General features: G+C 48.4%; 1 protein-coding gene across 4 annotated transcripts in view; it reads right to left on the reverse strand.

Moving 5' to 3' along the window:
- Positions 1-7,657: 7,657 nt before the first annotated feature.
- Positions 7,658-25,995, reverse strand: part of DICER1 (dicer 1, ribonuclease III) — a 73,263-nt gene continuing 54,925 nt past the window's right edge. Inside the window, exons 23-29 of one of the 4 annotated variants that reach the window (XM_043556947.1) lie at positions 25,104-25,887; positions 21,538-21,693; positions 17,603-18,491; positions 15,493-15,761; positions 12,905-13,067; positions 12,737-12,812; positions 7,658-12,309 (exon numbers count right to left, since the gene is read on the reverse strand). In XM_043556947.1, the coding sequence (XP_043412882.1) occupies positions 12,144-12,309; positions 12,737-12,812; positions 12,905-13,067; positions 15,493-15,761; positions 17,603-18,491; positions 21,538-21,693; positions 25,104-25,887 (2,503 nt within the window). In that variant the 3' untranslated portion in view covers positions 7,658-12,143. Of the gene's footprint in view, positions 12,310-12,736; positions 12,813-12,904; positions 13,068-15,492; positions 15,762-17,602; positions 18,492-20,432; positions 20,770-21,537; positions 21,694-25,103; positions 25,888-25,995 lie in introns of those variants that run through there. The other 3 variants (XM_043556948.1, XM_043556949.1, XM_043556950.1) reach the window with 3 other exon arrangements.

Below are 25,995 nucleotides of genomic sequence, written 5' to 3' on the forward strand. Positions count from 1 at the left end.
AACAAAAACTTTCTTAATGGCATCGCAATGTGTTTGCTGACACTAAAACACTTTTAAATGAGATGGATTTTCCCTCCACTTCCCTGCCTTTGTAATTACGGCTGCTGCGGGGAGTGCGCCTTCGGTTACAATGGCAAAAGCAGTTATCTGTGCTCCAAATGGTATTTGACCGATAGCTTGCCGGCGATCCACGGCAACTGCGTAAAAAACGTGTCTTCCCCTATCTGCCTCCGGCCGGGGTCACGTTGGTTGAGAAATGGAAGGTGACCGACGGGGACCGTTTCGGGGAGGGGTGCCGGGAAGCCAGGGGGTAGGCAGGGAGGAGGGGAGAACCCGTCCCACCGAATGGCCCTTCTATGGTAAGTCACAGAGTTGTTGAGGTATCGTCGCCGAAGCAGAACCGTGGCATTAGTGGCACCCCCCACACCTGGCCCCTCCTGCCTGCCCGTGGCACCTGGCACACGGCACCTGAGGCTCCCCAGCTTACTCCACGTTCTCTCACGGAGGCCACCGAGATCCTTCCAAGACACGTAGGAATCGCCACCCCCGTTTGACAGCCCTCAAAGGGGAAGCGCCAAGAGGTACAGAAACTTGCGGAAGGTCACATCTGTGGTATGGCGGGCAGAATTCTCAGATGGCCCCTAAGACTCCCATCCCCTGGTGTGTACGCTGTAAATAACACCCTCCCCTTGAGTGTGGGCAATATGATGGGATGTCACTGTCATGGGTTATGGTATATGACCAAGGAGAAATTATTTTGCAGATGTAATTAAGGACCCTAATCAGTTGACCTTAAATTAATCAAAGTGGGCATCATCCTTGGTGGGCCTGACCTAATCGGGTGAACTCAAAAAAAAAAAAAAAAAAGGATCCAAGCCTTCGCTGAAAAGAGACTGAGGGGGGAGGGCAGCTCTCCTACCAGCCTTGAAGAAGAAAGCTTCCGGAAGTTCTGCACCTGCAAGACGTGAATCCTGCCAAAAACCATGCGAACTTGGAAGGATCCCAGGCCAGATGAGACCACGGCCCAGGCAACACCTTGATCGTCACGACCTTGTGAAGCCCTAAGCAGGAAACCCAGCTGAGCTGTGCCTAGACTCCTGACCCACAGAAGCCTGGGGGGTAACAAATGTGTACTGTTTTGACCCATCGAATTTATGTGAATCTGTTGCCCAGCAATAGAAAACAAGTCCACATGGCTTACGATGTACTCGAGGCCTCGTGGCCATCAACCCAGTAGACTCGCCCCAACATCCACACTGCGGCCATATTTCAACCCCACATGTATACTCCTTTCTAGTGTTTGCGGTCTAAACATCAAATGTATGCTTATTTTCAAGTGGTTTGTGTCTTACCGTTTTCTAATCCTAAAGTATAGCCTTAAATACACTAATATCTACTTCTTGATTTGGCTATTACTGCCAAATGTCCGAAGAGCTTTCTTATAATACAAAAAGCAAGAGCCCACGGTGCCTTTTCCTTTTTCATTTCCAAGTCCCACAAACGGCAGCATGGGTGACACCAGTATGAAATTTTCTTGCTGAGCCCATAAAAATTAGTACCTTATGAGAAAAGCCGTACCTTTAAAAACACCTGACTAAATATTTCATAAACGCAACGTACAGCAAATTCCTACAGTAGATTCACTGGATTTACAACCATCAAACTGTATTAAACTTACAATATCAAGATTTATCACCTATTAAATGGAGTCTCGTTTTAGTAATATCTAGCATTTGCTCCCAAAGGATCTCAAATACCTTCGACCCTTCACCAGGGCACTCCACCGTAATTCATAACGAGGTAATAGAAACCCTCGCTGTAAGGCCGCTGCTGCCGCGTTTGGGGATTAGCTCACCTATCAGCAAAAGGTAGCCAGAGCTGGGCTGGACGGCGGCCGCTTTACACAGTGCGGAAACGGTACCGAGATCCAGACCGTGGGGGGAGAACCCCACAGAGAACCACAGACGGCCAGTCGCAGGGTCCTAGCAGGCTTGTGTCCCAGTGGTTCTTCAACATTAGTTTTTGGCAGTGGCGCCCTTTCTTCCCACGCGATGTCGTAAGAAAGCTCAATAAATAAAACAGATAAAACGGGAACAGCTCTGGCTGAGCTGGGAAGGGGGCCCCCGGCCCCCCCCCCCCCCCCGCCGGGCCTTCCGCAGCACACACGGCGGGGGACGGTTTCCACTCCCGCGGTTCCTTGCCTGGGCCTCTCAGCTCCCCAAGATGCTGATGTTGTTGTGATTCTCACTCACATTTGCTGGGGCGGCTGAACCCCCACCTTATGTTTGAGGAACCCGAGACTCAGAGCGGGAGAGACGGGCTTACGGAAGTCAAGGCTTAAAAGCACAGCCCGGAAAAATACAGCCTGCCCTCAGAACGTGTGCAGGGATGTCATCATCCGTGTTGAAATTATAAACTAGGGGTAAAATTGAGTTAATTTGGAAGATGTAGACTTCCTTACCTTAAAGAACTCAAAATCAGGGCTTTATGATACAGGCAGGTGTCATAACAAAGGAGTAACAAAGAACGACGTGCTCTACTGAAAAGGCTGCAGCGTCTACGGCACCACAGACCAACGACCACTATAGTGAGACGTTCTGTAAGAACTTCTATTCACCCCTCAAAACCCCAGCTCAAGTACTACCCTGTCAGTAAACCAGCCCTAAGCGTCCAGCCTTTCTTCTACTGTGCCCTAGTCAGTCCTTTATCAGAGGGAACACCGGATCGAAACTGATTACACACAGCCATTGCCACCGGAACTTGAGCCCTGAATATAGCCTCGGTGTGTTGTTGGCTCTCAGGGATGCAGAGTCCCGGCTTCTCTTTACTCGTCTGCAAAATGAGAACAGCGGTCATACCTACTCTGACCTGAAACACAGGGAAAGTGCTCAGGACAGTAAGCACTCGATAAATGTTGTCATTACTGTTTCAACTTGGTCACGTTCCCCCCAGCCTTTCACACGATTACACTACCCTGTTTTATTGTCTTCCCGGCGAGAATCATTCTCCAGAATGATCAGATTTCTTCTATTAAGATCTGTCTCCCCTCCCCACTCCCGCACCCCCACGGAGCGTAAGCTTCTGCGCAGGTGACGGACTTGTCTGGCTGACGAATGTCACTCACTCCACGGTGGCCCCCACAGGGGCCCCGGCCACAGGGGGTGCCGGACCAATGTTCGTGGACGAACGCATAGATGTGTTGAGCAAAAAGAGCAAGGACATGAGCTCGGCTTCCAGGAATTCGTGGTCTTAGCCAGGGTTCAAATCTCTATTACTTCTGCGTTCGCAAATTCAACGTTCGTGGCTTTGTGTGTCGACTGTTAGCAGATCCCGTGGGCCAACTCCTTCACCGTAGAGGACGAGGCAGAGGCTACGGGAGGCTAATGACTTGACCAGACGGTGGCTGGCCGGGGGCTGTGCTGCAGTGCGGGCTCCTGGACATCGGCTGCCTGGCTCCTTTCAGCATCCTTGGTGCAGGAGGGTTAAAGCTGGATCGCCCTGGGGGCGTGTCTGGGACTCAGGCATCCCAGATGCCTCGAGATGCTCAGACCGCTGGTTGACAGTACGTCCCCTCTGTCAACAAAACTGGTTTCGGGGAGCCTTACTTCTGGAAAGCCTCGGCTTTCTATTTATAAACATAACCGCAAGTTGGAATCCTGGCTTGTTAAGAGGACTGATTCAGCCCTTTATTCCCAAATAGGTAAATATAAGTAAAAATAACTAACCGCCAAATAAAACCCAAAGTGGCCTTAAGGCTCTTAAAAGAACTTGAAGCTCAAACACGCTTTCCCATAAAAGCAACTCTGTCCCGCTGTGTCTGCCCACACTGGAGCCTGGCCTCTGGGTGGGAGGAAACGACAAGGGTGCTGCCTCCCCCCCCCCCTTGTCACGGGGAGAGCCACGGCTGGCTGTCTTGTCATCACCAGTGTGTGAAGGGTGGCTCTACCCACCCATCACGCTGGCCCCCTGGCCGAAGCAGCAAAAGCCAGCGCCAAGTTCAAAGTTGTGACTAGAGCACTCTTTGCCTCCTCAAGGGGCCCCTTCCTCACGTAGGTCAGCCTCAGGTCGGACACTTAGTAGGCTGCTTAAGAACTATATTCTGGACCAAGGAGTACCAACACGTTTGTCCCAGGCCTTCCCATTCCCCAAAGGGTCTGTGGCAACAGTGCGACAGTGACAGTCCCAATGCTGCTACAGGACAGGGTGGAGACGCGAGGCGGGCGTCTGTGATTACAGACGCGTGCGCTAATGGGCGCACCGGGAACTTCTGCCCGGAAACAACTATGGTCGATTTGGCCACGGCCTGTCTTCCCCACCAGGATGCACCACAACATAACGGCCTGAAATGAGGGCAAAAACTTCCCGTTATTCATTGCTCTGCCCCCAGCACCCCCCGGGGGAGGGCCTGCACCCAGAAGGTGCTGCATAAACATTGGAGTCAGTAGAGAGTGGAACTGGAGGTCTACCGGAAATCTGGCTCTGAGTTGCCTAGTAGTCCGAGCAAAAAGGGAAAAGATCCACTATGAGATTTGGGGTCCATTTAAACCGAATCTTCAGGAAGATCACAGGTTCTTCCGGGTATTTCTCTACCGGGTCTTCAGCTCGACGTGTCCCAAATGTGTCAGAATGACCAGGGGACCTAGCCTTCACCCAAGACTGTGACAATATTTAGGAACGCCAGGTCCTAGTCTCTTTGGAGAAAATATTGTAAAAAGCAGGGACGTTCCCCACTCTGTGCCCACGCCCACCTCCCTCCTGACCCGCACGGCACGTCTCCTGAGGGATCACGGACGTCTACGGACAGCAGATGGGGAACACCGCAGCACTGAGCCGACACCGGCATCTAGCGAGGTTCTGCTGTGGCCCAGAAGCATTTGGGACTTGGGACGCGTAGTGGTGGTGAGGACACAGTCCTTTGCATCCCTGTAGCTCATAGACACGGGGGGCAGTGGCAGGGACCAAAGCACAGGCACAGGCTGAGGGTGGTGGGAAGGAGGCGCCCGGCTAGGTCTGCAAGGCAGGAGGGCAGTGCTGGAGGAGTGGAGGAGTGGAGGAGGCGGGGAGGGCCAGGACCGTTTCAGGCTGAGCCAATGACACAGGACAAGGCCTCTCTCAAAGCTGCAGGCTTGGGATTACCGGGAAGACAACGGCCATCCACCCGAGACGGGCAGGGTGCACCCCTCTGTCCCTAGGGAGGCGAACTTCACCTCTCTGTGCCTCACTGTCCCTGTCTGCAAAAGGGGGGCTGTGGAGTAACAATGAGCATTGGTTGTGGGCTCATGACGTGTGGGGCACCGCGCCCAGCAATGTACACAACCTGCCACTGAATCCAAACGATGCCCTTCCTCATGGTAGAGGCAAGGGCGTGAGGCCAGGAGGGCTAAACCACTTAGCCGAAGTCACGCGGTGCTGGGACCCAGGCGGGCTGAGTCCGGATCTCAGTTAGAATCTCTGTGTCCGTACTTGTGGTGCGGGGTAAGTGGCATAAAACGAAAAAAACATGTAGCACAGATCAGGCGTTTAGTATACGTTCAGTAAACCTTCAGTAAACCTTCGCTGCCATGGGCCCACAGGCCCTGTAAGGCAGCCTTGAGGCCAATGTGTTTTGCAATTCAGAACGTTTCAAGAGAGTCAGAGGCAACCCACAAAAGGGGAGGATAGATTTGCAAATCACAAATCTGGTCAGGGCTTAATATCCCAGAATACATAAAGAACTCTTACAACTCACCACCACCACGAAAACCGATTCAAAAATGGACCAAGAACCTGAACAGACATTTCCCCAAAGAAGTTAAAACAAATGGCCAGCAAGCACACGGACAGATGCTCAACAGCACTAATAATCGGGGAGACCGCAAATCAATACTATGAGACGCCCCCGCACATCCGTTAGCACAGGTGTGATAAAACCACCAACCAACCAGAGAAACAAAAAAAATCCTGAACGCCAGTGCTGGTGAAGATGTGGAGAAACCGGAACCCTGGTGCACTGCTGAGGAGAATGTAAAACGGGGCAGCTGCGGTGGAAAACGGTAAGGCAGTCGCTCAAAAAATTAAACACGGAATTACTGTTATGAGCTAGCAATCCCACGTCCGGGTGTACACGCCGAAGAACCGGAAAGCAGGAATGCAGGGCGTGTGGGCACCAGTACCAAAGCACCATTATTCACAACAGCTGACTGGCGGAGGCAACCCAGACGCCCATCGGCAGATGAACAGGTAAGCAAAACGCGGTGTGAACATACAGAATGGAATACTATGCAGCCTTAAAAAGGAAGGGAGTTCTGAACCTGCTCCGACGCGGATGGACCTTAAGGACCTTATGCTGAATGGAATGAAGTCAGAGGCCAAAGGGCAAACGCTGTCTGATTCTACTCACAGGGGAAGGGTCAAATCCAGAGACCGGAAGTAGAATGGGGGATGCCAGGGGCTGGGGGAAGGAGGGGAAGGGAAGTTAGTGTTTCACGGATACAGAGTTCCAGTGTGGGACGAAGAAAAAGTTCTGGAGATGGATGGCGGTGACGGCTGTACGACAGCGGGTTGTACACCGAACAGTGGCAAAAACAGGAAAGTTTTATGTGTGATTTGCCACAACAAGAAGAAAGAAAAAGATCGAAGGGTCGTTCCCGCATTGCCTCGCAGGCAGCTTAGAAAGCGAGCTCTTGGCCCGCACCTCTACCGTGAGTGCACCTCCCTTGCTCCTGGCGTCTTTGCAAGGACAAGTCTGTTTCCAACCCAGCCGGCTGTGAACCGGCATCCGCCAGCCCATCTAAAGCACGCGTCATGTTATGCCGATGGATCCGCAGAAAGAAAACATTTCACGTCCATCTGGATTCTTTTCACGCACATCACGACCTGCAAACCGATATGCTCGGCCCGGCTGTGTTCTCTGTTGCAAGCCAGGGGAGGGCAGGGTCACGGTGGCAGGAAGGGGCGGTGGGACCGGACCGATGCTCGGCCTGAACTAGCCAGTGGTTTCTGGGCCGTGACACCGGCACACACACGCACGTGGCCCTTAACCAAACTCCTCAGAATGAAAATACACAGGCTTTTTCTCCTTTCGTTTAGAGAAGGTGGAAGGAAGGGAAAAGTTAGGGATTAAACTTTTCACAAAGGAAAACTAAGATTTTTTTTTTTTTTCTCGTTCTGAGAAACTTATACTTACCGTCTTGTTCTACAGCCAAATCATTTCTAGTAGTCCTTAGGTTACCGAGTTACAAAAAGATCGGGTCAAATCTTGGAATCACAGAATTCTTGCACAGCCAACAATAAATATCAGGAGTACGTTCTAAAGACAGAGAAGCTGAACCACTTGGTTTCAGAATAATCAAATTCACTTAAGGAACGTGGCAAATGTATCACATGATAACCCAGGACTCGGAACACATTCAATGTGGCAGAATTTCAGAAAAACACACTGGTTAGGATTTAAATCTCGAAAAGAAAAAGACAACTGTTACTATGCCACCCCACAAGTCAGCGTGAAGCAGAGCTCGGGAGACAGGCCTTTCATCTTATGAAAATGTGCATTCGTAGGACCAGGGAATTAACACACTTCACGGGTCTTTTTGCTACAACTATTTTAAGTGTTATCACCCGCTTGAACCGAATCAAAACGAATCAAAACGAGAAAAGAAAAAGAAAGGAGGACACAAAATGAACAGACCATAACTTTATTGGAGATTGACTCTGCTACAATTATTACAAAAGGAAACAACTAAAGGGAACTGGGACCCATAAGGTGCACTGCGTTATTTCTGCAGCATGGTGACCGTATGAATGAATTACATCATGTTCCTTAAAAACAGCTGCAGCATGTGATGGTGAGTATGTTATTGTCAATCAAATCATGTTAGTTTTTCTCGATTTTAGTCATTTTCCTTCACTCTATTTACAGCAGAAAAAGCCAGAGATTCTACTTGGGGTTCACCTTTGCATTTTTGCTATGTAACCCTGCTGATGCAGTGAATTCTGAGTGCCTCTGTAGGATTGAAAGTGTCTGTGGTTGACGTCCAAATGAAAATGGACTAGGGGGGAAAAAAAAAAAAGACCAATCAATCAATGACTAAAATATATTTACAAGTTAGTTCTGAAAGACCATTTTCACTGCGAGTGGAGAATACAACAGTCTCGATGTAAATTCCCGTGATATTGCTACCAGGGTCTCCAACAACTGTTAAAAAGATCACTTTAATATTCTTGGTCTTAAACATTATCTTAGAAACGTCTCATGTACAATATAAAATAAAGAAATTTATTTGGAAAGAACTGAATTCCCGAAAAGTAATCAGTGGCTGAAAAAAACAGACCTATTCAAACGCAATCAAAACGACCGTACAGGTTGATGGGCGCGACACGAGTCTCTCTTCCGCAGAGAGCACGGGCTGGGTTGAGGGCTCCGACATTAATTTCAGATGCAGTTTAAATAAAGGTATCCAGGGTCTCAGCTTGGTGGCTTAACTTTTGTGTGAAAGGATTCGGTACCCTAGCAGAGGAAGGCAGAAGGTTTGAAATCAACCGGGCCTGAAGACGGAACGAACCGTGGTCGGTCTGGGTTTCGACTCTTCTCTGCACCCCGCAGTCCCCGCAGAGCACCCCGGGGGAGAAAGATGGCAAAGAGCCCACTGCTGGGTGAGCGGTCGCACCTGGGAACTGAACCCACAGAAGCAAAGCGGCCTCAAGTCTCTTGCTCTTTAGGCAGGGCAGTCTGAATCTCTCTGAGGGCCAGCTATTGTTAAGAATGTTAAAATATTAGTATTTTTAAGAGATAATTACAGGAGTGTTAGAGGTCATTCTAGATTTCATCACTTCACATGACGTTAAAGGAAAACCGAAAAAAAAAAAAAAAGAGTAACAAATACGTTTAAAACATACTTAAGAGTTCAGTGAACAGATCTTTGTCATACACAAACAGTAAGAAATGCCACAGACAAAAAAAAAAAAAAAAATGACCTATTTAAGTTGTGCGAGTATATGACACATTGCAGGCATTATAATCATCTTTTTCAAATCCGGCAAATCAAAACAGCAGCGAGGCCAAACCACATTTTTTTTTTTTTTTTTTCCTCTCCGTGAAGCAGATTTTCCTTGAAATGAGGTAAAGCATGGTACCAAGTGCAAGGCTTCTCTGTGCTACACGAACAGAACGGAGGGGGGACAAAGCTATTACAAAACGCAGCATAGTTAGGACCATGGAAAGGAGATCACGAGAGAAAGGAAAAATCTGTACAACGAAGGTTCGTCCCCACTAACCTCCACACAATCATTGGAAGGAGCTTCTGCAGCTGCTTCTTCAGGACACCCCCCGACCCCCAGCCCTGCCCCGCACACACGTGCCCGTGGCGCCCCCCCCCCCCCCCAGTGCCCTCGGCTCGCGGGGCTTCCGTTACATTCGCTCTCACAGTGCAATCACAGGAACAAAGGCATGACACACGCGGGTGGCAAGTGGGGCGACAGAGAGTGATTTTCCTCCTTAATCGATGGATGCAAAACATTTCAACAAGCTAAACTGGGGGTCGGGGGGGTGGACTTTACAGCATTAAAAATCAGCAGCACGAAAGCGTTCGTAACCCATCTCATTTGTCTAACTCGAGTTTTTATTTTTTGACTTCGTAAACCAGGGGATCACAGAATCCGTCCGAGTGTCACAGATCAAAATTAGCTATCTGTCTCCAACAACAGAAAAATGGAATAGCGAAAGGTTGCTGTTGAGAAAACATTTTGAATGGTAGCAGGAAATTTGAACCCCTGAGAATGTATGACCTAATCATATCCGAGTCTGAACTTTTTAGTTTTAACAAAAAATACTCTTCTTAAGGTTACAAAATATATTGAGGCATTTTTCTCCCAACGGGAATTGTAACTGTGAAACAATCTGGTTTTGGTGCCAGGAGGCGAGAGAATCCCTTAACGCTGGGATTAGTGCATTAGACGCAATGCAAAGCCCTGGGCTCCTGGCATCAGGTAGTTTATAAATTAAGAAGAGATTTGTGATATAACGTTATCACAAAATCACCCTCACAAGTACAATTCACATCCAGCCTTACTTGTCAATTATACACGTTTACAGTGAATATAATTCAAGAGTTGCTTGGTTTTCACTTGCTAGGAGATCTGACACTGAGGTTTTATTTTAAAAAACCGAATAGAAAGCGAAGGTTCCAAATCGGAAAGAAGTATTTTCAAAAGGAGTCTACCCAAATCAATTTGCTCAAAGACACACTGAATAATTTAGATCGCAATTGAAATTTAAGACCGGAGACAACGAATAACATTGGAGAAGCTTAACATCCCCCTCCAACTCAGGTCTCCTTAGAAAGGGGAGCTGACCGTTTTCCCTGCGCACGCGTGCAGAGAGAGGTGTTTCTCTGGGCGGGGGGAGGGGGGGGTGTGGTGCAGATAAAGCAAGAAATACAGTATCTGAGTGTATTTGAAAACAAAAACGCAGCATTACATGAAGCATCAAGTTCAGGATGATGTGCTGGAAAACATTAGACACCTCTGCTCGGCTTTCTTAAACTTCAAGCATAATTAACAGAGCAAATTGCAGCAAACCTCTACTGGTGTGTCGGTGGGAGCGCAGGACTGACCCGCAGCTTTTCAAAAGGTAAATTAAGAGGTATTATAGTTACAGTGCAAAAAAAAAAAAAAAAAAAAAAATTAAAATTTCAAGCATAATACATAAACATAGCACCAAACACGGGAAAAATGCATGCAAAAGAAAAGAAAAACTGAGGTATTTAAGTGAAGAGTGCCTACAGGTCTAATTAAAGAAACTTCGGCAAATGCCTAAAAATGGTTTTTTTTTCTTTTTTTTTCCTTTTCCAAAGATGGAAAGAATGAGTTTATCTAAATTAATGACCTAAATCACAGATGTATCAAAATTACGGCAGTTTATCACAAACGTTACACTTCCATGGCATTAACAGCACGGCTTTGGTAGGTGAGATCTGCATGCAACACTGTGAAAAGTACAGTAAGACATTGACGTGAGAAGAGACTAACGGTAAAGGTGCTTTGTTTTGCTTCTTTAAATAAGTAACCAATCACTTATAAAATCTGCAGCATATTTTAGGTGTGATATGTCTAAAGGTTATCTTGTTAGAGCAACAGCCTACGGGGCAAAACTGTTTGCCACAATTTCCATCGGTGGAGCTACCTAGCAGGAGGTTTTTAGTAAAACTGGGTGTTTAGCCAAAGATCCTTTTTATTATGGTGCTTAGAAAAAATCCAGAGACTACGTATCTATTCTGGTTTTCAAGATGCCTTCAGGACACATACGACAGAAACGCTAATATAATCCTGTAATAGGTCACAACCACACTAGTGAGTTGCAAGTATCACACGGTCTCGACATCTTAAATGCATAATAAAATGAAGGGAATGTAAAATAGTTTGTTCCAAAAGGATCGGAAATCAAACGGACATCCATGAGGGCTTTACTTTTAAGGCGAGAACCTTTTTCTATGCAAGACTACGTGGCATGAGAAAACGAAAATTTGATTCGCCAACGTGCCAGCCAACGTTAATGAAAAGCCTGTCCCTTACCACATATTAAGTGCGACGGCGACCGGGAGACATCGTCTTACATGACAGGGCATGGAAAGAAAGGATGGTGCGGGCACTCTTCTCCTCTGGCAAAGCGCACCATTCTCCTGGGTGCATGGGCCACCGGGGGACCCGTGCCGGGGCCCACGCTGAGGAGGGGAGGCCGCCCCACGGAATCCAGGGGCCGTCTCGGCTGTAAAGCTCCTTGGCCTCCTGCCACTAAGCGAAGCTGACAGAAACGAAACTAGGTGAACACAAAAACAAAAACAAAAACCCCAAACAAAAAGAGAACTGCCGATAATTATTCTGAACACTTGCCAAATGTCATCATTAAAGCACTCTTGTGATCTGAACAAAGCGGAAGTGAGGAAAGAAGACGAGATTGTGTTTGCGCAAAAAACTAAAACTACAGTTAGCTCCAAAATTTTTATACATATGTTAAATGTTTTATTCTGTAATCTAGCTTGTTATCAAACAACCTTTAAATTCTGCCTTCGATTCATTCCGCTCACTACCGACTTGAAATCACCCTTGTCAATTTCAATGGTTTTCCCCTTAATTCTGCTTTTTTGTGTTTTTCACTTTAAAAAGGGGCTTCAGCTGTTGGGAACCTGAGGTTGATTGGCTTTGAGGCTGCGGAGGGCTCTTCTTGCTGCCGCGGACTTGGCAATCCTGTAGCTTCGGCCGACGCCTTTAAATTTCCCCTTCCCCACCACTTCCACCGTGACTCTGACCTTGCCGTCGTACGTTCTCTCAGCCGGGCTGCGAAGAAACCAAACAGCTTGTATCAGAAGTCAGAACTATTTATTATGATTGTCAATCAGCACTGAGCACGCACTCGGCGGGGGGGGGGGTGTGCAAGCCGACAGCACACAAGGAAGCGTGCAGCGCACGGGGGGGGGGGGGGGGGGGGGGGGGGGGGGGGGGGGGGGGGGGGGGGGGGGGGGGGGGGGGGGGGGGGGGGGCGCGTACCCCGACAGACGGGGCTGCGTCTCGCTTTTAACGCGGCGTTACTCCATGAAAGCAAAAGGGAAAGTCAATCAGACTACAAATATAAAGTGCAGAGCGCATGCCCCAGTGTAAACATTTTTCAGAATCATTAGTTTATGACATCTCTGACAACTCCCCAACCCCCCCCCGACCCTCGTTTTCAAGCCACTTAATTTTTTCCATGCACGTTCTGCCTTACCTAAATTTGGCAGTTTCTGGTTCCATTTCAAGCAATTCTCGCACAGGGGAGCGGGGCACATTTGCCGAAAATTTTTCTGTAATCAAAACGAAAGAACAGCGTGTGTGATATCCCTGTCATTCTTTTTTAAGGATGATTTTGTTTCTTTCCAAGGGGAGCGAACGGTACCTATCAGCGGCCGCATCATAGGATAGTACACCTGCCAGACCATCTCCAGGGACATCCCACTATCCATGTAAATGGCACCAGCAAGTGACTCGAAAATGTCCCCCATGGCCTTTGGAACTTCAATATCCTCTTCTTTCTCTTCGTCCTCCTCAGACCTCCTGAGCTATTTACACAGAGAAAAGTGATGTGTAAGCAAAAAGACCATCTTTAAAGGCGTTCCACAGAAGTGCGTTTCTTTTCTCAGCAAGGACTCTTACTGTATCTTTAACAAGGGTAACACCACCAACCATTTGGGGCAACCACCTACTACACTGTAACAGGTTCTTCATAAACATTATCTTACCTAAAAAAAAGATTTTTCCAACTTCTCAAAGAAAAAAACAAAAACAAAAACAACTCCCTTCCCCATTCAGTATTATTCTATACTCAGCAAAGGGAAAAAAGAGTACTTCTAAATGAAAACAAAATCAACTTTAACACAAAATTAGAAATAGTTAATGAATGTATGAAAAAAATTTTCAAATCCACTCTTCATCAAAGAACTTCATCTTAAAACATTTCTACCCCCTAGCGGCTTGGCAAGGATTAGGCAGAATATTAATCCGTACAGCACGGGCAAGGGTTGTGTAAGTTACTTTGGGGAGTAGAAGTTATCACTTTTTGCCAGGGAAATTCTACTAGAAGACAGATTTCTCCAAGCTCCCTTTTTATTAAACCCCTTAGCACACACTGCCTATTAAGAGTACCTGACACGTATTCAAATTAATGTAATGAAAAATTATGAATATAGTAATGCCTTTTAAAAGTTCAAAATTCTTTGAACAGGAATCCCATCTCTAGGAATTGATCTGAAAAGGGTACTGGATATATTTGCCACACGTATGTTTATTAAAAGCCCTAAATAAAAACAACTTAAATATCTAGGCACAACGGACTGTTTAAATACATTCCAATAGAGCTATATGGACAACTGTGCAGCTACTGAAAGTTGTAATGCCACTGGATACGTGGAAAGGTGTCCTCAATACATTAAGTGAAACAAACACATTGTGGTATACTATGCATAATATAATGGCACTTTATATTTCATGTATGTTTATGTTTATACGCATTAGCAATAAAACATCACAGACCGTTAAGTCTGGTTATTTCCAAGGCAGCATATTTGCGTAACTTTAATCTTCCTTTTGCTTATTTGTATTTTATAAAATAAACACAAATTACTTGTGAGAAACAAAAAAAGAGGTGAGGTTTTTTTTTAAATTTCTAGATGGACTGTTTAGCCACACAGAGCTCTATATAAACCACTTGTAATGCTGACTCTTGGGAAAACAAGATACTTACTGTTGGTACATCATGGTTTTGAGGTAGAAAGGAATTTTAAAACTTACTGAGCTTAATTCTCTCCTTTCACAAAAGAAGAAACCGAGCCCCGGAGAGGTGGAGAGACTTTAAGATCCAGCAGGAAGTCAGAAAAGCCAGACCACTGACATTTCTAATCACTTTTTATGACTCCTGATACATACGTTTATGTAAACAAAGGTCAGGAAAAGAGGGGACACAACAGAACCGGCGTGGCCCACTGTCATCAAAAACGGCTGAAGTCGAACTTTGGCTAGTGCCTCCAATTCTAAGCTTAAACGCTTCTGAAGAAGGAGACCAGAAGTCCTACTGAGAACACAGGGGCTGGTCCTAAGTCCTGGTCCCACTGCTAGCTGTGCTCCAACTCGGACCATCCACCCTGGACGAGTACCCGCCGGGGAACGTGGATTCCCCTCCGACACAGGCTCTGTAGTGTTTACAGGCTCTGACGCTTCCCTTGCGGCCACACCTCCAATTCCTTTCACAGCAAGTCAAAGGAAATGCACTGCTCCCCAGCCAAGGTTTGGGGCAATTAAAAGAAGGGAAGGTGCAGATCACCGAAGGAACAATTAAAACGGCCACCAGAATGCCGCACACATTTCCTGCCTCCTTACAAGAAATCTACAAAAGTAAGAGAAACAAAGGAATCAGGACGTGCAGAACAGGACCCGAGGGTGCTCTCCTGGGTACACACAGGCCTGCAGAGGGATGGCAGCGAAGGGTCAGAGAGGGGAAAGATGGAAGCGAGATCCTTTGCTACAAAACTTCAAAACAGCCCGGAACACGTTAAAATGAGCTCCATCACGGAAGAACCTCGGGCTGAACTCAGGCCAGAAGCCTCCCAAATGCCACCGGCTAGAATCTCAGAAGGCTGGTTTTTAAGCGAGTTCTCCTATTTTCAAGCAGCAGCAGAACAGACACACGTTTGTGACGCTTACCTGACAAAGCATCAGCGAACCTTTCTGACCCCTTCGAACAAGCAAAGGCAGAATGAACCGCAGGAGCCCTAAGGTTCACACTGGCTTCGGGCAGGGGATGCCTGCCGGGGCGGCCCGATCTGACCCGGCCCCAGGCCCCGGCCGCTTCCCTCCCCCGAAGGTCCACGCGCGGCCCCGCGGGCGCGGTCAGGGGTAAAGGGCCCACGGGAGCGCGCGCGGCTGTCACCTCCGTCCGTCCGGAGACGGGAGCGCCCGCGGCGGGCCGGCTGCCGGCGGCGCCTCACTCACCTCCGAGTCCATGCCCTGCATCTCGTTCTTCTCCAGCTGGAACTGCACGAAGTCGTCGATGACGTGGAAGAGCTCGGGGGAGACGGCTTTGAAGTACTTGTGGTAGTCGTACTTGACCGCCAGCGACGCGAAGATGGTGTTGTTGACCAGCGCGGACCGCAGGTCGGTCAGGACGCCCGGGGAGTGCTGCCGCGGGTCTTCGTAAAGGTGCTTGGTTATGAGGTAGTCCAAAATCGCATCTCCCAGGAACTCCAGGCGCTGGTAACAATCTGCGGGCGGCCCAGGGCGCAGCCGTCAGCTCGCGCCTTCCCGCGCGGTAACCCGCACGGTAACCCGCAGTGCGCACGCGCGGGGCCCCAGACCCACCGCAGCCGGGCCTGGCGGGCTTCGGGCGAAGTTCACGCATCCGCTCCAGTGACAAGCCGTGTGACGTGCCACACTTACTAAAGCCTCTGGCAATTCAATCTGGCCAAGAAAGCGTATTTCGTATCTATAAACTGGGGGTCCTAAAAGCCTACGGTGGCCCAAAGAGCGCTGCGCGAGGGGACCCACACTGGCCAGGGGGCCCCAGCAGGGCGGCCCCCCCACCCCCACCCCCACCCCGGGGGCGCAGGGCTGACCAGGCGGGTGCTGAGCGCCACCGAAGCGGCGGCAGCCTCGCTCCCGCGCCGGCGGTCTGGGGCCAGTCGTGCCCTGCCCCACGCACCCCTCTGCCCCGCCTGCTCTTCTCCCCCCCTCCCCCTCCCCGCGCACTTCGTGCTCCCGGCGCTGATCCCCGCGCACCCTGTGTTCCCCATGCTCTGAGCCCGTGCAACCCCGAACCCTGCGCTCTGCCCCTGTGCACCCCGTGTTCCCCAAGCTCTGCCCCCGTGTAACTCTCACACAGTGTGCTCTTCGCCCGCGCACCCCGCGCTCTGGCCCCACTCCGGAAGTGTGTACTCGGCCGCCCTGCCTCTCCACTCCTGGGTCACAACAGTCACCCGGGAGGCCAGCCAGTATACTCGAAAACCCCCTTCTCTGCCTGCGCAAGAACTGCGGAGTTTGACCCGAACAAGGGGCCGGAGAAAGGAGAGTTGAGGCTGTGCGCAAAGACCCGAGGCACCACGGGTCGGCTGCCCACACCGGAGAAGGCCCCCAGCCTGGGACCGGCACCCCTATCTCCTCACCATGCCCAGCAGGACCCGCGCAAGCCAGGAGGCTGGGGCAGGGACAGATGGGGCGGCGCGTCCCGGACACCTGGAGCTCCGAGGCAGGGCCCCTCGCTCCGCAGAGGGCAGGAGGGACCATCGGCTTCTGCACAAAGAGAAACAGCCCTCCGTGCTGTCGGTCCTACCGGTTCAGGGCCAGATCGGTTTTTACTTTTTGGCTTTGCGCTTTTCTGATCATCTTAACCTTTACTGTTTTCCTGAATACAGACTCTCTACTCTGCTCTGGGATTCCAGATTCAAGCACTGACTACTCGAATACAGAAAAAAGTACACAGGCTTTTCACAAGCTGAAGCTGACAGCAGTTCCAGGCACCTAATCTCCCTTCTAATCTGATGGCCCCGGCGCCTACTAAATAGAAGAGGAAACCCTGGGGCGCAGTGCCGAGTGGGAGACGGCAGCGAGAGGGGGAGCAAGGGCAATGACGCCCTCCCCGAAGAAGTTCCTTTTCATCGGCTCATCTTTAGATCCAAAGGGACCTTAAGAAAGGGAGGGGCCTTTCCGTTCAGGAAGAACCGTAAAAAGATGTGACAGTTCATCCAGAACGTGTGAATGAATCAAGAACCAAAACCAGCACCGAACAGGCAGCAGAGAGCCACCGGGGGAAGATTCAAATGGCAAAAACACAACAGAATACGAAGGCTCAAACTCCCCTGGGCGGCACGTCCACGCGAGCGCGTGAGGAGGGCCAGGCCGCCAGCTGCCGAGGATAAGGCGCAGGGCTCCCAGGAAGCAGAGGAAAAGAAAGCCGCCTTCGTTTTTCTCTTGCTCCCTCCCTCCACCGTGCACGTTAAGCACCAAGCCTGGACATGCGTAGGGTGCTTTTCTCTAACGGGGCCCAAGTAAGGCAGTTAACGCAAGGTGGCCGTTTCAGAGAAACGGAGTGCGGGCTGGGGCTTCTTACCAGTGATAGTATTGTAGTGGTAGGAGGCGTGTGTAAAAGCTTGCAGAAGGTAAGCCTTGTTCTTGAACCTGTAGTTGATTTTCTTCTCAAAATTCTCAAAACCCGATATCAGGTGATTCAGTGTTTTATCTGCGTCCGGATGATCAAACATGCATCGTGGTGGAATCTTCAAACAACCGTACTCCAAGTCTTTCAGGACGGAGGAGCGCGGGCCGGCCACCGAGGCGGCGGCCCGGCTCCCTGAAAGGGCCTTTTGTTGGCCGTTGAAATTCTCCCTGGCGGGGCACATGGCCTTTTCCCGATCGGTCCTTTTAATTACCGGGAGCACCTTGAGCCCCAAGGAGCAGAGGAACAGCTGGGCAGCCCTCTCCCCGCAGCTGGTCAAATAGCAGCCCAGCAGGGCCTCCACACAGTCGGCTATGCTTTTGTCCGCGATGCACTGCTCGGTGTGCAGGTCGTAAGAGATGGACTGTTTCCCTGTGTCGACACCACAGTTCTCTTCCGACGGATTCCAGAACCCCACCACAAAGTCATCCTCTTCGACGGCTTTGCTGGGATCCAGGTAGCACATGGCATCCCAAGAGCTATAGTCGAAGTCCTCGAAATCTGAGGAGAATGGCATGCTACCCAAGGCGGATTTTTTGGGCATTTTCCATTCGTATGCAGAATCAGTGGCTGAGAGAGGAGAAAGAGAAATTTTCTTTACGAAAGCTCCTGATCCCATTAGCATGTTATCTATGAATTTGATATGTTCCTGATCATACTCCAGGAAATCATCTTCGTCGTCGGCGTCCTCCTTTGGAACCTTCCACGTCAGATCCTCCCCCTCCTCGTCGTCCTCCTCAAAGTCCTGGTCCAGTTTGCCATTAGCCAACATGCAGTCTTTTGTCTGAAACGACGGGGAATGGGGAAGGAGGGGAGACATAGCTGCTGTTTTTAAAAGGGTTTGAAACTCAATAAAAGCAAGGGTTGTGGATAATTTCAAATGACAACCACAAATACTAAAAGGCAACTTTAAAATCACGGCCATTTGTTTTCAATTAACATAAAATAAGTTATTTAATCATATAAACAAAGTAAAACATGTTCTTTGAATGTTCATTTTCTAAGTTATAAAATGACCTTTAGCCAGTATGAAGCTTTAAGTTAAGGATTTCTGTACGTGGATATAAAGTTAAAATTAATGTCCGCGAGGCACGACTGCAGAGAAGGAGGCTTACTCCGGCAGACACACAATAAAAGCGCTCACACGCCGATCACAGAGGTCTTCAGTTTTGCCGACAAAGTTTTAAAATGTTTCGAAAAGATTTTCAAATTAATAAAATCAAAGTCCAGATGCAGAGAAAGCATTATCTGTGCAATGAAGAGTATAAATACATGAAAAAAGATCAAGTGCTTTAAAAATCTGTAGAGTATTACAAATGGGCAATAGGGGTTCATGGGAAAGTTCTGTCCCCGCTTTCCACTGCAAATCAAAGTACATTTGCTATAATGTGAAACTGGATTGCTCTGCTTGAAAACTAAAAGTGATCACTGAACTAAGCGACGAATTTGGGAAATTATGCTTTTCCCCTCCACCGTGCTACAGTAATCAGAGGAACAGATTATAGCATAACTGACAAAAACAGAAGAAAATTTAGACTAACATGAAACACAACAATCCAATTTCTGTCAGAAGATCTTTGCTAATTCCAATTTCTTTGGCAAAAGCTTATTTGTGAATGACAACCTTAATAATGGGCTAGGATTCAGTAATGATGTAACTTTTTTGCAATGCTAAGAGATGCCAAATTTCTGTTGCGCAAGAAATAAAAAAAATAAAATAAAAAGACTTTCCTTTCCTTTGGGGCGAAAGGCAGGAGAGTTTGCTTCAGTTTTGATAGCAACAACTTTCCAGAGATCTCCTGACAAAAGTTTTCAAACCTTGTCAAGTATTTTTTAAATACTGCAAATATTTCATTTTAAGTCGGACTCAAAAGGGACAGTGTAGTCGTTTGAAAATAAAGACGAGTAGTGAGCCAATGTAGATATGGATGTATCTACAACAACATACCTGAATTTTTTTTTTTTTTTTAATAAAAAAAGTTTGTAAAACGTTTTCAAGGTTACGGAAGAATATGAGAAAAAACTATAGTGGCAGACCTCTAAGAACTACTTCCTGCAAAAAGCCCTGTACTCTTCAGGGTAACATGAGCTGTTTTGACTACTGTTTGGTCCTTGCACTAAAAAAAGGCAAACTGCCATTAAAACAAAAAATCAGAGTGAAAAAAACGTTTCATTAAATAGAATCTTCGTATATCTTTGGTAAGATGCTCCTATAGTCTGAAATTGGCAATATACACACACCAACCCCAAAGACTGGGTTTTATCACAAATAAAGCAAAGCTCTTCAATGCCTCTGGGTTTCAGTTTCTCTATCTGCGAAATAGCGGGGTCCGACCTCCCTAAATAAGAACACTTCGGGCTCTTCAGAAAAATGCCAGCATAAAACTCTTTTCGCTTCCAGTATTACCTTCTGCACTCGCATGCAAAGGTTTCTCTTAAACCTACGTGGGGAGGAGCGAGGCGGGTGAAGCAGGAATGCACACGCTCTCCTGTGTCTGTTTCAGTAAGCATAAATTACTAAGTGAAAATACGAACAGGATCTTTAATATATTCCAAAAGTCACAGTGCCAGGTCATCTGAAATGTTAAGGAAAATAAGAAATGTCTGTTCTAACTTAAAACAAAATTTTTTTTAATCAAAAGGACTTGTCAATGTCACCTTGATGCTAATTTTTTTTAAAGAGCCGATTATATTATGAAACTACTTCCAAGGCAGAATAATTATCACTGGAATGTTTTTCATAGATATGCAATATTTTCTCTAAAGTTCTCAAAATCTACATATTTTCCTCTAAGGTTCCACCCGCTTCTAAATCAGGAACGAATATAATTTTTCTAACCCAACTTGCATTAAAATATTCTGATGCTTTTCTCCAGAGGAGGTCAATTTCTGTAAGACACTGAAATCATCTCAAATACTGCACGAGTTAAAAATATACTCAATGAAGAGATAAAAATCAAAACAGGGTCGCAGAGCATCAGGCCTGGAAATATTTGAGCCCAGGAACCGGGACGCGCGTGTCAGAAAGAAGACGTGAAGAGCACATATTTAGGAGGCATAATCTGTGAAAGAAACAGTATTCTCAGCGTTGGCCTGGAGGAAAAATGAAGTAACAACGATCTAGTTTCTCATTAATGCAAAATAAATGTCCGAGAAAGCAAAGTGCCAGAGAGATCGCCTTTGACTTTGGAAGAGGCGCTCTCGTTCCCCAGCCGCCCACCACGGGGAGGGACCGACCGCTCTGCCGGCTCATGAGCCCTCCGAGGTGCCCTCTGGTGGCCTTCAAGACGAGACAAAATGAAGCCGCTGCAGCTAATACTTGGTCGTCTCAAGTCCCTGGCAAAATGTAAACTGTTTCCAAAAAACTACAACCTTTAGGATCTTTTTTTTTTTTTTTAGTTCACTAGAGAAGGCCTAGTCCTCACTGAGAAATCCCTGAACTACAAAGCAAGGCTTACTGAAATTAATGACTTCATAGATAGGAGATCACAGACCACTGAAGAGTCATTTTATTGAACAGAGCTAAGGGTCTGTCCTCAATTGTAATACAGGGTAACAAAGTGAAATATTATGGAGTTTTGTTTTCTTCTTTTTCAGAGTCACAACATCATATACCTCTGGAAAAGGAAGATGATACAATTGTCCCCCCTCCCCTCAAAAATATCTAACACTGTTTCTGAATTCAATGAAGAGACAGTCTCCTTAGATAAATTAACACATCAAATTCCTACTCTATTACAAATATGCCACGGAAAAGAAACAAAAAATTAAGAGAACAAAATTCTCCCCGTTCACCAAAGTAGAAGTCCTTCCAGTTACCAAAAACTTACCATTTCATCTTTTTCCCATTTATCTGTATTACTTTTGTCTTGGTTTACTACATAACCAGGAGGAAGCCAATTCACAGGGGGATCAAATATGGACACCACCATGCGGCTGGGCAGTCCCTTCTTTTTTCCAAGCCGATACAGATTACAGTTGCTGACCTTTAGCAGAAAAAACGTGTAAGACACTTATCCATAAATGCCCACTGCTGGAGTTCACACCAGGCAAATAAACACATTTTTAGTTAAATGTTCGTATCACCACAACTGGTCATCAATTATGAAGAACGTACAGGTTTTCTGCCTATTCACGGTAAGAAATTTTACGTGCCCGTGTATTCTACAACCTTTAGTGTCGTTAGATGAATACCTCTGGATATAAAAACGCAGATCAGAAAAAACTAAGACGCAAATTCCCTATAAAGTCAGAACAAACACTTCACACAATTTCAAACTTTAAAAAAAAAACACAACCTGATGATATCAAATGCAAACTGCCAACTGGAACTATCAGAATAGAAAAGAAACCCTGTAAAGCATCTAAGGTGTCACAATACTCGTAATGAAATAAATGGGGGGAAATGCCACAGACTCTAGCTATGTAAGTGGACACTGGCACTGAGTAAATGGAGCTAAAATCATTTTATACTCCTAAGCCACAAATGACATTTTTGTTCAATCATTTTAAAACACAGCAAAAGGTAATAACTCCGTGTTTATTCACATCAATAAAACAGCTTCATTGTTTGCCCTGTGCTGTGTTTTTCCTACAGACCCCATGTCCTCCCTAACTCACTCACTCGTTAACATTTCTACCTAGAAACGTCTAGTAAAAACCTGGAAACAAGGATCTAGAATGGTCCACGCCATATGCATTTTCTATAAACCAGGTTCCTTTCTACTAAGTACTTCACGAGCCCTTTCTCTGGGGAACTCGGGACCACTGAACAGGTACCCACATCCCTGAGAGAACAGTCAGAAAACTGAGGGACTGCTAGTCCCTGCAGGCGACACAGCTGGGGGACGGGGGGGGGGGACCGGTCTCTGCAGGTGACACTACGTGAGGCACGCTGTCAGAAACGTAAGGGCTCTGATAAACGCTAGCATCCTTTTCCAGAGTCGGAGAATCACAGCATCACAGCCGGCAACAGGAGGACGGAGACGGCGATCCCATGCACTCAGGCGGCACGGGTGGCGGGACGGAACGGGAAGAGAGAACTAGAGGCCATTCGACAAGCCGGGGGAGGGCCGTGAGAGAGGAACAACAGCAGGGGTGCGTGCGTGGAGTCCGCGCGAAGACCGGCGAGGGGCTCAGGCCTGGTCAGGACACCAGACCGGGCTGAGGGAATAACGATGATCTCTACTGGAAGCAAGGAGCCAAAGCTGTCCGGGCAGACGCAGAGATGCTATTTCGGAAACGTACGCTGATTTCTTCCTTACCTAACAGAGTCCATGTGCTATCGCTTTATACCGATTCTCAGCCTCTGATGTTTTGTTCCCACAACCACCTTCTTGGTGACCCCATTTGTTCTGACAGCTTTGATTATCACTCTCATGAAGACTATTCGCCCAAGCCATAGTTCAGTCCTAAATTCTCAACGATCCCAACGTTTCACTTCATTTTCCACGAGGTCCGAAAACCCTAATCCTCACCCCGACTCCTCCATTTGTGCTCCTCCCACCAAGAGCGCCGCCACGGCCCCAGCCTACACAACGGCACCCCGGCATCACGGCTCTCTCTGCCCCCCAATCACACGGAGGGGCAGTGAGAAGGGCGGTGGAAGGAACGGGTTCTCGCTTCCGACGCCCTCCCGACTGGTAAGTTAAGTAACCTTACGCCAACCAAAAGCAACCTCTCCAGGCAGGAGTCTCCCCACCTGCAAAACGGAGGCGTGTTATCCAGTCCCCAGGGGCTCAGTGAGAAGAATAAACGAGGTCTGTAAAACGCTCAGTGTAGTGTCTGGTGTTACAGAGTGACATCGGAGGTAGGGGAGTGTGACGGTGAAGAGCACGGTCTCTGAAGCCGCACTGTCTGGGCTCCGCCACGTACTTGCCACGTGACCCTGGGGCAAGCTAACACCTCCCGCCTCAGGATCCTCGTCTACAGAAGAGGGATAATAAAAGTGTATACAATTATACATAAAATCTAAAAAATGTAATAAAAGTGGGGCGCCTGGGTGGCTCCGTCGGTCGAGCGTCCGACTTTGGCTCAGGTCATGATCTCGCAGTTTGTGGGTTCGAGCCCCGCGTCGGGCTCTGTGCCGACAGCTCGGAGCCCGGAGCCTGCTTCGGATTCTGTGTCTCCCCTTCTGTCTGCCCCTCCCCTGCTTGTGCTCTATCTCTGTTTCTCAATAAGAAATAAACATTAAGCATTTTTTTTTAAATGTAATAAAAGTACGCAGAATTTAATTAGGCGACTCATAGAACACATAAGGCTGCAAAAGTAGCGTCTGGCTGGAGGAAACGCTTAGGAAGTGTGAGCTTCAACTCTCATTCCCCCCGAACTACTACTCGCCTCGGTCCTGTCCTCACTGCTGGAACTCGAGAACCATCCCCTACTCTGCCTGCTTACACTCTGCAAAAGCCCAGCCGATCGCCCCGCTCGGTCTGGCTTTGCGCTTGGACTCAGGCCGCACTCTGCTACCAGAGTGATCACGTACAAGCAGCGCTTCCAGAACGGTAAGAGTCCCTGACGCGAAAAGTGCCCCCGACGTCCCGAACACGCGCAAACTCCTGGGCCCAGCCTTGAGCGTCTTCCACGACAGAGATTCCCACGCCTGCCCTTTTACCCTTTCCTCCGCCTGCTGCCACAGTTGGGTCACTGAGTGCTGCCGACGCGCCCTGCCGTCTGTTCACCGTTTACACACCAGGTGCCGGTGCACCTCCTCCACGAACGCCTTCTCCTCCCAGCGACGGTCCTTCTCTCTGAGCGTCCGGGGCAGCGAGCAGCTTTGTAAGTTACACGTCAAGCACGGACGTGTTGCCCTGTGACACCTCTTTTACCATCGTTTAAACATTTTACCTTCGCCGCTTCCCTTCCTGAAATCTTAATTCCCGCTGGCGTGGGGTCACACCCTTCCTCTGGGCTCTCGGTCCCCTGCGTGCTCGGAGCTCAGGCGTCACCCCCTTTATGCTGGGGAGTCACCGAGCTCCCCTCCCTTCCTCACTCTCCAAAAACCCTGAAGACGAGCTCCTCCGCGCAAGACCTGTGTTTTCTCCAGGTCCGGATGCCTTGTGTGCCAAGACGGCATTCTCCCAGATAAACTTTTCTCTCCACTGAAATTAAAGCGCGAGCACCCTCCCCCCAAAACAACCACGCCTCGTACCTCTTCACACCCCCTGGGGACCCAGCGAGCACACGTATTCTCGCAAACGGTCCCATCAGAGCTGAATTTCCATCCATCCACAAGGCACACACAGATCAGTGGACGCCCCAAACCTTGGGGGCTTCATCAGGGAAAGGCAGCCTCCCGCCTGAGCGATCCCTCGTCCTCTGAAACCAGCCGGCGCGTGACCCCACGTCCTAGGCACGCCGAACGCTTACTCTGAGTGGGAAACACGGTATTTCTTACCTTTTTGCTTCTCATATAGGAAAGGCGGCCCTCGTGCGCGTCGGGGTAAGTGCAAAACAGGTACGTGGTGATGGCATGCTTTAGAAAGGAGTCACCAAGCATTTCAAGCCGCTCCAGGTTAAACCCATCGCTAGCATTTGAAAGGGTCAAAGCCTGCAGAATGAGTCCAGGGTTCGGGCCAAGAGTCCTCGAGGAGTAGCCGGGACAAGGGCTCTGCGCAGAAGCCCTCCCGTCCCGGGGCGCGGGAACAGCTTCGTTAGTACCGGGCGTCGTGGCCGCTGCGGGACTTCCATCTGAGGTAGATGTGTTAGCATTTCCATCAAGGTATTTGTTACTCAGGAGAGTACATTCATCGCTGGGCTTGGGCTGGTTCTCGTAACTGTATAAATTCTGAATGGGATATGAGGTAGTTGGTTGTACAGGTATTTCCTGCTTGCAGTAACTCAGCTGATTTCCTTGGCAAAAGTCGCTGTTCGCTAAATCGCAACTGCCATTGGCAAGGTTTTTATTGTACGAAAGACCGTTGGTCGCCGTGAGATCTGTCGAAGCTTCGATCTGGAGCTTACCGGGTGACTCACCGAAGAGCGTTCTGCAGTTCACAGACATTTGGTCGTGATTTTCTAGAGAGGAGGTTCTAGTAGCACCTTGACGTGCAGCATTTTCAGGGACTACAATTGTGCTGTGCTTACAGTAATTATCGTTTTCAGCCCAAGAGGAGCTAGCAATTGAGATGAAGGACTTGCTGTCGATAGATTTCTTCCACCCGAAGTCTAGGTTGGGGTATCTGCAAAGACATTTTTATGACTTCGTCAGACCCTTCACAAGGGCGAGGTTCAGAGCAAGAGCAACGTCAACGACATAAGTAAGTAAAATAACGATCCCTCCAAACGAG

Source organism: Prionailurus bengalensis, chromosome B3 (genome assembly GCF_016509475.1).
Source record: "Prionailurus bengalensis isolate Pbe53 chromosome B3, Fcat_Pben_1.1_paternal_pri, whole genome shotgun sequence".
NCBI lineage: Eukaryota > Metazoa > Chordata > Mammalia > Carnivora > Felidae > Prionailurus > Prionailurus bengalensis.